The following is a 12,348-nucleotide window of genomic DNA, read 5'->3' as shown; positions in this document are numbered from 1 at the left end:
CCACTTTACTCCCGTGGACAGAAGTAATTGTTTGTGAATACTATTCATTTCATCACATAAATTATGGAAAAGGCGTGAGTTCAGTGCTCAAAATGAAATTTACTGTCTTTACTGCTTCATTCAGTACATTTTTCAGCTCTGCTGGATATCTCTTTCTAACCAAGGCTTCGCGGTGAAGATTACAATGAATAAACTTAGCCTTTGGGCTTACTTGCTGCACTTGAGTAACAACTCCCTTATGAACTCCAGCCATTGCATTTGCCCCATCTGTGAAAATTCCTACACATTTTTCCCAGTTCAACTCGTTTTCTCGAATAAATGTGTCTAATTTTCCAAATATTTCATCTGCATTATTGTGTGTTAAGGCAAGTTTTGGCAAAATAACATGTCTTCTCCGACAGTATTTCCATCTTCGTACCTAACATAACATATTAGCTGAACCACGTTAGTTACGTCAGTTGTTTCATCAATTTGAATAGCAAAATATTTGCCTTTTTATTTTCATGAGTAAAGTTTCCTTTACATTAGCAGCCATGTCACTTATTCTTCTTGAAACTGTATCGTTAGAAAGCGAAAGTGAATCAATCTGTTTAGCCTCATTTTGTCCTAACATGGTTGACACAATGTCTTTAGTTGCTGGCAGTATTAATGTTTCCCCAATGGTATATGGTTTGCGCTCTTGAGCATGTCTAAGACTAACTTTATAGGAAGCCTCAACTGCTTTTAAATTATAGAAGGTGGAGAGCGTCAGTGATGTAGCCACTCGTCGTTAAAAACAAAACTTCCCTTGCTTTTCCCGCAACCCGAAATCTCCCTCGCATCAGCCCGGACATAATAGCAAACTGGCGTGGTCCTGCTCACGTACCCCCTGGCAACGTCTCGTGTACCACCAGGGGGTACGCGTACCACAGTTTGGGAACCCCTGACCTAGAGAATCTTGACTCTGTTGATTTTATTAAACAAATTTTATCTGTTTATGATAAACATGCTCCTTATGTGACAAAACGAATAAATAAAGAGGCACTCAGTGCCATGGATGAGAAAGGATATTCTTAGCCTGATGGCCCATCGCGATAGCTTATATCGAAGAGCGAGGCGCTCTAATAACCAGATACTTATGGATCAATACCATTTAATTCGTTTAAATAAAATAACTTGTGCGTAATTCCAGGCTGAGATATACTCGAGGTCTTTTTGAGAATAGGAAACGGTCGTCAAGCGACTTATGGTGTAAGGTTAAAAGCCTTGATATAGGAAAACAACGTATTTCACAGCCAGTTCTTATACCTCTGAATGAATTTAACCAATTTTTTACATCTTGTAGTCAAAGTTTTAGTCAACACAAAGTGGAGGACTACTTAAAACATCTTCAAAAGCTACCTCATCGCAGTTGTGGTTATCCTGAGTTTACTTTTAAAACCTGTGATACAAGGTGACGTGTTGAAAGCTATATGCCGTATTCGCAGTAATGCTATTGGGTACGATGGCATCGCAATACGCCTCATAAAGAATATTCTATTTGCTGTCCTTCTGATAGTCACTTTTATTTTCAACACGTCTCTTAGGAGTGGCGTTTCCCCATCACAATGGAAGTCTGCTTTTGTCTGCCCTCTTAACTAGATTTCAGCACCAGCGTCATGTTCAGATTATAGGCCAATAAATATTCTTCCTGCATTATCTAAAGGCCTAGAGAGAATTGTGCACTGCTAACTCACTGAATATCTATCTTACAACACATTTTGTGACTACCAATCTGGTTTTTGCACTAACCACAGTACGGAAACTGTACTTTTAAAAGTGACGGATGATATCAGACTTGCTATGGATCACAGACAGGGCACAATTGTCACTCTTTTTGATTTTTCAAAAGCTTTCAACAGCGCTGTTAGCTAAACTAAGACTAGTAGGGTTTTCTAGTCATGTATTAACTTGGCTGAGATCTTATCTGTCAGGGAGATGGCAGTGTGTTAAAGTTGATGACATGACTTCGGACTGGGAAATTGTTACTTGTGGGGTGCCACAGGGACCGATTCTTGGTCCTTTATTATTCGTAATGTACGTGAATGACAATCATTCTGTACTAAAACATATCTCACATCACATGTATGCTGATGACCTTCAAATCTATTCACACTTTAAAATTGACTACATTAATGAGTGTATCACCAAAATAAATAGTGACAGTAAAAATATTGTTATGTGGTCCAAAAATCACGGCCTGAGACTAAACCATACAAAAACTAAATCAATCATTATTTGTCACTCTTGTTTACGAAACGTTAACTGTAAATGGTAACACTCTGCTGTACTACGACAAGGTGAAAGATCTTGGTTTGACTATAAACTCGACTTTGACTTGGACCGACACTGTTGCGGAGATTTGTAAATGGGTTTTCGCATCTATTGACTCACTCAAACGTTTACAACGATTTTTACCAGAACATATCAAGCTGCTTTTGACTAAATCAGTTGTACTTCCACATTTCATTTACTGTAACTCCATGATCAATGATATGACCATAGTACTTAGTGAGAAGCTGCAAAGAACTCAAAACTATTGTATACGTTACATTTACGATGTGAGATGGCAGCACATCACACCGTACTACACTGAGTCAAATATTCTAAAATTAAAAGATCAAAGATCCATCAAAATTCTAAAATTAGTTCATTCAATATTAAAATTTGGTTTTCCAAGATATTTTTCTGAATATTTTAAATCCGTGTCCCATGTAAGAAGCACTCACTCTGGCTCATACATTTTGAGAATGCCTCAGCACAGGACTGCAGTGTTTGATAAGTCCTTTCATATAATGGCTTGTAGGTTGTGGAATGCTCTTCCCCAAACAATTACTTCCACCGATAGCTGTTCCCGGTTTGTGGAAAAACTGAAAGATATCTATCTTAAGCAGTTAGCTGAGGCAGGTCTAAAAAATTTAACAATACTTTTAAGAGTTAAATTTTCCAAATGTATGTTTATCTTTGTATTAGTAAGATTTCTTCAAATTTGTTTGTTTGTTAGTTGGTTTATTTGATTTGTTAGATTTTTTCATTTCATTTCATTTATTAAAAATAAATTTTAAATAAGTTTTTATTTCTTTTTAAAACATTTTAAAGTACTATGCCAAAAACACGGAGGATATTGAAAAATAATTCAGATCTGGGGAGGCAAACAAAAAATACGGCTGCCGAGCTATCAATGAAAGAAGCGTGACCATCTATACTGGCCGTAAGAGTTTCGAGGACAAACTACCACAAGCTGTCTGCAACTTTTATCGCCACCTTGGTGTGGCCAGTGTTGCTGGCCTCTCGAGCGCAAAGGATTAAATGCATTTAGATTGATCCAAACTTACTCAAACACAGTCAATGTTTCAGGTGTATGGTTATCACCCAGAAACCAAAATGCAATCTTCCTAATAGAAAAAACATAACATCGTCCTGTCACAAAAAGCTTTTTTCAATAAATAAATACATTACAGAAATACTTAAAATAAAAATGTGTTTTCTATTTGATATTTTTTCTTTAGTTGTATGAGAAATGTATAAAAAAATCATCACCCTTCTAGGAATAATGTAATTTTGTTTAGATCAAATATGCACATTTAGCTCAAAATAAAACTGACCTGATAAGGAAACAGGTCTCAGTTAATAGAAGTGGAAAGGCCTAAAGCCTGCTCAGACTATAAATAATAGTGTACAAATGTTGCTAATTGTATAAGAACATTGTTAATGCTTTACCTTCAAAACTCATGTTGAGGTTATTTGCTGGTTTGTCTAATTTTTGTGGGGTTACTTTAGGACTCTGTTTCAAATTTTCTGCTTTGGATTCCTTTAATACTCCTGCCAACAAAAAACAGGCATCTTAACAAGGATACACATTTTATATGGTTGGATAGTGACATGTACTACACTATCCATACTAGTGAGCTACCACTAGTACATAGCAATGTAATTTCCTAATTTAAACTAAAGGTACCCAAATTGGTCTACACTACCATACATACATGTAAAAATGTATTTGATATGTTTGAATTAAATTCTTTCATTATATGCATTGAAATAAAATCAATGGTTACTGATAATCTTAGCCTTTACAACCAATATTATGCATCTAAAAAAAACCTCTTAAGATTTAAGACATAAGGGATTATCTTACACATACCCGCCTCTACAGATTTGTTATGTATTACAAAAAACTCATAATCAGAGTGATGAAAAGAGAACCCTTCATGTTCACTCCTGTTCATGGATTGTTATGCTATTTTTCTTTCTTTGGGACATTGTATCGCTGGAGGAAGCAGTTGTTGCCTTGCTCTGCAATCTGCTTATAAATAGCTGAAGGACTGATGGAGATTTTAGCAGCACATCCAATATCATCTTGAACAGTTTTGCAAATACAAGTTTGGAGAAATATCTCTACAAATAATGCTACAACATATTCATCAAATCTGCGGTGAAAGTTTGATACCTAATATCTCATTCCCCAGTATCCAAGGAATAAACCAAACATTATACGAGACATGTTCAGAAAGTAAGTACCGTTTCATTATACTGCCGCCGTAGCCCTGCGAACAGTGTTCCCGCATGCACACTAGTCGTCTTGCTCATTGGCTATTGACTCACGCCATTTTAGTTGTTCTATGTTGTGTTTTCAGTTTACTCTGAACGTTTAAAATGTTTAAGATAATTAGTGATCTCGCAGACTATGAGATTTGTTCTGTAATAAGATTTTTGAACGCAAGGAATGTGAAACAATCTGAAATTTATAGTCAACTTTGAGATGTTTACAAGGAAGATGTGATGAGTGAAGGAATGGTGAGAAAGTGGGTTAAAATGATCAATGGCAGTTGAACAAATGTGCATGATGAAAATCAGAGCGGTTGGCCTTCTCTCGTCACCAATGATATGGTAAGAGGAGTTGACGAAAAAATCTTCTGAAGCGTTACAGACGTTTCACTATGACAACGCTATCTGACGATTTCCAACAAATTTCACCCACTCTTTTGTACTAAATTGTTACAGACCGCTTAGGTTATCACAAGCTGTATTCACTGACGTGCACAAAACCAAGAGACTCGGAAGTGCTTTAACTATTCTCATACAGTACAGTGATGATAGTGAGAATTTTTTAAACTAAATTCTAACAGGTGATGAAACTTGGTCCGTCATGTCACACCGGAATCTTAACACCAGTCAATGGAGTGGCGACATCTCTGAAGAAACAAAAATTCAAGACAACAATGTCTACACAAAAAACCATGTGCACTGGCTTTTGGGATCGGAAAGGTGTTTTGCTGATTGATTTTTACCCAAGAGGTGAAGCCATTAATGTGGCAAGATATCACAAAACCTTAAGAAAACTAAGGCGGGCAATTCAAAACAAATGGAGAGGAATGCTAAGTAACGGCATTGTATTGCTCCATAACAATGCTCGGCCCCATACTGCTAATGACACTTAAGCATTGGTTCAACAATTTCATTTGGGAGCAGTTCGATCACCCGCCCTACAGCCTGGACTTGGCACCGTCTGACTACCACTTGTTCCTGCACATGAAACGCAAGCTAGGCGGCCAACACTTTGAAACCCATGATGAAGTGAAAACTGTCGTGGAGTCGTAACTACATTCGTTGGCGGGAACCTTCTACGAAGAGAGTATAGACAAATTGATCACCACTAAGACAAGTGTTTGAACATCGGTGGAAACTATGTCGAAAAATAATTTAAGGTTTGGGTTTTCATGTAAAAATAAAATGGTTTTACTTGTTTTTTTACAGTACTTACTTTCTGAACATGCCCCATAGTTATCTGTGCTACCTACAGACACAACAGTGGCTAGGCAATATCAGCCTACACCCACAGGCATGAAGGTGGGAGTGCAATGCAAGAAACTCTAATACTCTGCGAGTGCAGTGACAACTACAGTACTGCACGTTACAGGTCCCAGGATGGTTTCTTTATCTGTCTGTAGCTACTGCAGTGGTACCTCCACCAACAGCAGACCTACTGAAGAAGAGACGTTAGCGTAAATTATGAAGAAGAACTTCCCTAAAACCATTCTACCTCAACACTGAAGATAGCAAAGAAACACCAATCAAATGGGATGCCCCGGAGATTCAGAACCAGATTCAAAGGTTTAAGATGATGAACAAAACAAAGTTATCATGTATTTATCACTTTGATTATATCATCACACTTATTATTGATTTATTTTTAAATATTGATTTACTATTTTCAATCAAAATTAAAACCACTCTGGAATAAGAAACTATTAATTAACATTCACTTCCATTTTGCTTCCTTCTCTCTAACCCCCACCCCTTACAAATTCCAATCAATATCTACCCTCTTCTGATTACAACTGAAGAATAAGTACTATCATGTACAAGAGGTTGACAGTACACAGAAAATATTTTTTATTAATGCTGGTTCCATAAACCACTAAATCCAGAAAAAATCTTTAATACTCTAAATTATGATTTAAATTCATATAAAATGATTAAAAAAAAAACGCATGTTGAAGCAAATTTAATTTACTACAACGACCTTTTTGACAATTCTTCTGTATAATGAAGACTTGAGGAATTGGAGACAGAAGATTAGCAAAAAATGTGTTACCATGAAACGTTTATTGAAAATTTCCAACTTACGAGCTTGTATATATTAATAGCAACATATGGCAAAAAAAAACTACTAACTAAAAGGGTTGAAGATATTTATTATGTTACACTACCAGGTACTCCAGATAACATCCTATAGTGGTTTGACCACTTATTGACTTCTAGAATCATTCATTAACTGGATTATAAACGCAACATTTGTTTACACAGTACAATGAACCAAGCCTATGGAGATGGTTTGATATAGACTGTACAGTCATTGTACTATAATATATTCCGTAATAAATTAATTATATACTGAAATAATAGCACTTAGCATTCAGACCATTTACTTCAATTTTTTAAGTTTGCCAACGCATTAAACTAATTGGTTACAATTTTTTTTCCTCATCCAACAATTGATTTGGATAATCTGGAGATCCAAATGAAAGAGGTGCAACTGTACTATCGATCTTCTACGTAATGTTTATACCTAATTATATTAGGTTGTATATTTATACATTATAAAGTTAAAATATAAATAGTGTGGTAAACAGGTTAACAATTACAATGCTATTTTTGTTCTTGTATACTTGTATCCATATCCCAACCTCCCCAGAATGTGTTTGGCTTTGCAAAATCCAGCAGTTACAAATCTGTCCCTTGGACAACAAAGATTGGGGAAACCCTTGCTTTAGAGAATATAATCTGCACTAATTAATGAAACTGGTGTAAAATTATATAGAAACTAAACTAAATCAAATCTGAAAAACAAGAAAGGTCATATTATTTTGAAACTATATTTAAGGCATTAACTAATAGATTATTTACTTGATATGTCTTGATATGTTACCATATATAGTTAACACCAAAAATACTAACTTAACCAAATGTACCTTGACTAAGACAAACATTTTGCAATTTATGGACTATTCATTAGTTAGACCAAAAGCAAGTTAATATAAACCTCAAAACATCATAAGTTTACCACTTTCTAAAAGAATTATGGTTACTTGAAATCCAGTTATTAAATCAATTTGATTAAAATGTCTAGTGGCATGCTAAACTTTAAAAATTATAACCAACCGTTTTTTGCAATAACTTTCTTTGGTATTTTGGGAGCTGGCCTTTTATTTTTCCCTTGGGCAATACCAGAAGGAGATGAGGCATCTCTAATAGCAGCAGCAGCTCCTAAATAAGAGATAAATATTAATAAAACAATAAAATTAAATTAAACAAAAACACTTTAAATATGTGTTTTAATATATTAAAATATTTTTTAATACAGTGTAGAATATTAATGGTAAGATAATAGCTGAATACTATTGGACATAGTTTTTGAATTGCTTAAAAAATAAATAAAGGTAACTTTGAAAAATATATAAGTGATTTTTGGCTGTTCTACACCTTTCATTCCTAAATATTATTTGTTTTTAATTTAGCTATTAATAAAATCTTATTTTATTTCTACTGAACATAAAAAGGAAAATATTTCAGTGTTATAATAATTATTTTCCTGTATCTACTATATGAAAACAGTATTAATTGTATTTTTGTACATACTGTTGATGCTGAACAAGCTATTCACCTTTAAAACATTGTTTTACAAAAACCCTAACATAACAAAAAAATAAACTATACTGGAAAAGTGTTGTTTTAATAACATCTAATACTATTTCATAGTATAACATGATTTTCCAAATCTTGAATAAGCAAGTTTATGTGAAAAATGTCCATAATATATAAAAGCTTAACCCTCTTACTGGCCATTCATTAGAATCTAGTCAAAGTGTTATATTTGTTGTTCCTGATATAAAACCATCAATTCAAATATTAACCCTAAAAATATATTACCTGTATGTTTCTAATGAATTAAATTATCAAAAACACTTACGTAGAGTCCAAATAAAGCATTATCGGTCAGTTTTAAAACAGCATGATAGTTGATATACAATTGATACTGATAACTTATGTTAATGCAGTATTTCAGTATTTAAACCTTATTACAATCAAAGACGAATATGTTAACAAGTATCGTATATCATGTACCTCTTCATCAGAAAACCATTGATTAACAAAATAAACATAATCCAAACCAACAACACTTTAACATAAAAGTTTTACTTATTAAATTAAACATACTTTGTTTTAAGTATATATATTCAGAACGTGTTTATGTAATATTAAAAACTTTATAAAATCTTATATCAACATTACAGGAGAAAATTGTATTCATTTTAATACTGATATACATATTTGTACAGCTAACATTTGGTTTGTAGTTAAGCTGTTACTGGCAATTTTTATTTCCAAAAAAAGTTGTAATGAATTTAAGATTAAAGATAATTACCAAAGCCGTGGCCCATTATGTTTTGAAATCATTAATATAAAGGGTACATAAACATTACAAACGTAATGCTGTAAACTTGATTGAGTTTGATTAAAAACTATAAAACGCTTTTACTGAGTGAGCAACTACTATCCTAAAGATAATTGTAAACTGGGAGTTATTTAAAACACATTACAAGCCAAATTACCAAGGACCACTTGTTAAGCATGAAACCATATCCTTATAAAAGGAGAAAATTTGATATGACGAGCCTCAATAGACCACTGATGATAGTTCTGGGTACAGCAAAGACCGATGTGTTACTTACACCTGAAAAATCCCATGGATGTTCAGGAGTGGTGCATCACTAAGCAGAAATGTTGATATATTAGGATACAAGGGTAGATCAATAGGTCTAGTGTAGGTGATGACTATTGGAATTCCTTTAGTGTTAAAGCCTGGATATGAGGGAGTGCAGTCCCCTACCCACTATGACAGGAAGCTGGACCAGAACTGGCCCTTCTACCAAGGTAACATGATGGGTACAAAGTGGCGGGGTCTTCATACTCCAACACATGTATCAAGCCAGAGCGTCCATGAAGCACATGCACAGCCATCTTTCTTCTTAAGTGCTGTATTTTCGTTCACATGCACCTGGGAACTGTCTGATCCAAATCTTGTCCTCTACGGAAAATCCGATCAGGCTGAGCTGAACAGGCAGGTTTCTTTTTGGCTATTCTTTACCATGCTCACTTTTCTTTTCATTCTACCCTCACCTATTAGGAAAGCTTCCAAAAAAATCGAACTTCTACTATACTTCATTATAACTAAATCTAATTTCTCTATCTTCTCTATCAAGCCAAGGTGGAACAACACATGCCAAGGGCTGTGTGATCAAGGGAGTGCTTGATCGTTAATAAGCAAACTCTGGATACCTGGCAAACTCCAGTTTAAATATAGCCTTCCCCAAGTAGAGTGGAACAATGCTTGGGGTAACCTTTAGATCTCCACTACTTGTAGGAACACAATAAGTACTAATGAAAACAAAACAAATCAAACCGAACCAGAGAGCTCTAGCAGCACTCAAAAAGTGGAGGCAAATCCACAAAAAATAGAGGGACTGGAAATGGGTGCTGACCCTAGCTGTCCGGAACAATAAAAAAAGACAGACAGACTTCTTAGCAGAAGTACTGAAACCTCTGACTCAGCCACAGTTGATACATCTGGAAAGATGCCATGCTGGAGGATGACCACCAAAAGGTAGAGGGAGCAAAAGCCGAAAGGCCGTTCCCAGAAATGCCTAAATAGAGTGGAGCCGCCAGGAAACAAATGGCATAGTTTCGAAAAAGAGAGTACTCTCAAGAAGAAGCCAGGGGTTTGGCCTTAAAACCAATCCAAAAAAAAATAAAAACAAATACCTAAAAAGATAAAGAGAGGGAAACCAAAAAGACCTCACTTTGATGGCTCCACTACAAAAGGTCATCAGAGAAAGAAAACAAGGAATGAAATGAGATAGGGGTCATGAAAGGAGCAATCTGCACTTCCCCAAAACACTTCTTATAAACAAGCTACAGAGGGCATAAGGGTGGGAATATTACACTCTGATTTTCCCGAAACCCTACTCTCATCTGAACAGATGGAAGATATTCAGAACTTCATACTGGAAGTGATCGTGAAGGAACAGGAGGGTCCTAACTCTCCAAGCTTCTAAGGAATCAACAGGAAACAAGTAGTCCTGATTTCCACTTATGAAAATAATAACACAGTAGAAGGGTTGAAAGGAAAGCAAGATTCCCTTAAGCCTTGGGAAGGGGTCAGTCTGAGGATTGTACCAGAGGGAGAAATTCCTTGACGGAACTACTAAAATCATCATCAACAATGTTTTAAAATTTTTATAATACGTATTTTCTTTGTAATTAGAGCACATTCCAATTGCACATGTGATGATTTAGATAAGCTGAATGACAAACCTGGAGGTATAGGAGGAGGGGGATCCTTTCTTTTGGCAAACCAACTGCCAACTGCAACTGGTAGTTCATTGTCATCTTCTTTCAAGGCAAATCTTCCAAGTGTGCTGCCACTCTCATTGCTACTGCTACCAGAAGAGTGTACCACAACAAATGCCAAACCATATTGTACGTGTTTGTTAAACGGTTGGGTACAAACTATTTTAACTCGGTCCCATTTCTCATTTGCAGTTGGCTTTGATAAATCAGTATTTTTAAAAAACCTAACACTATTTGTATTTGTTCCATCTTTAGCTTCTTTCAAAGTCATTAACGATGATGTGACCAGCAAAACCTGTGATTAAAATAAAATTCTTTAAGTATATTTCTATTATGGTATTTTTACATTAAACATTACTACAAATAGTACAAAATAAGTTTAACAACAAATGCAACATACATTTTACAATTAGTAAAATTATGCCCAACATAGTAATTTGGCAAATTGTTGACTCCATTCTTTAAACAAACATTTTTTATATTCATATTCAGTAATGGCAGACAGCTTCTCTCTCATTTTCTTTTCTTGAAACCATCAATGTCATCAAATCAGAGTTCTTTCATACTAACCTGTTTCTTACACTAAAATTAGAGAAAATCACACAGAGCTAAGTAAGGAGATGGGGTGAGTGAGATAGCGGTACTGTATCATTTTTGCCAAAAACTGGCTGACAAGTTATGGCTGTTTGCAGGTGCACACAGGCAACATGGTGGAAAAACCTCTTCTCTATCTGACACAAATCATGTTGTGCGATCTTCTTAGATTGCAATAAATAAAAATCAAATAAAAAGTTGATTAATGGTCTGGCCTGGTACAACAAACTTGGAAAGTACTTTAAATTTTCTTCACATCACTTGACAACTTTTTTGTAAAAAAATTATATTTTGCATTTTCTTGAATACTTTTTATAGGGTTGTGACCATAGTGCCATGATAACTCAAGATGGCGGACACTCAACTCTCATAGTGAAAGTGATCCCTAATTTCAGTGAAGTTTTATTTGGTAAACCAACAAATCCCTATTAAACTACACTCCAATACTAAACTGTAAGTCTTATAGACATAATTATATAAGATATACTTACTTGAAGAGAGAAAATTTTAAATCTTCATCCAACATATAAACTATGACTTAAGAACCAATGAAGTCAAGATCATATAACTTCCTAAAACTGTATTAATCACTCTAAATGTATATAAGCTTCCCAAGAAAATATAGATTTAAAATAATATAGAATACAACTATAAACTACTATGAAAACTTGATTGACAGTGAAGTCATCAACATGTTCATCTGCTGTACAAAAAAAACTACTCTGCCACTAGCACGGCACTTGATTGCCATTTAATCAACAACGCTTGTATAAATTGACAGATGCAATCTTTCACTATCTGACATAAGAGTTGGCTTGCTCA

The 12,348-nt window shown here is 34.8% G+C and overlaps 1 protein-coding gene across 1 annotated transcript in view; it reads right to left on the bottom strand.

Annotated features, from left to right (window-relative positions):
• LOC124357295 (DNA repair protein XRCC1) overlaps positions 1-12,348 on the bottom strand; it is a 62,035-nt gene that overhangs the window by 39,246 nt on the left and 10,441 nt on the right. Inside the window, exons 3-5 of the mRNA XM_046808956.1 lie at positions 10,897-11,227; positions 7,684-7,788; positions 3,739-3,840 (exon numbers count right to left, since the gene is read on the bottom strand). Coding sequence (XP_046664912.1) covers positions 3,739-3,840; positions 7,684-7,788; positions 10,897-11,227 — 538 coding nt within the window. The remainder of the gene's footprint in view (positions 1-3,738; positions 3,841-7,683; positions 7,789-10,896; positions 11,228-12,348) is intronic.

This window comes from Homalodisca vitripennis, chromosome 3, assembly GCF_021130785.1.
Source record: "Homalodisca vitripennis isolate AUS2020 chromosome 3, UT_GWSS_2.1, whole genome shotgun sequence".
Lineage (NCBI taxonomy): Eukaryota > Metazoa > Arthropoda > Insecta > Hemiptera > Cicadellidae > Homalodisca > Homalodisca vitripennis.
The sequence above is the reverse complement of the archived record's forward strand: the minus strand, read 5'-3'. Positions and strand labels throughout refer to the sequence as shown.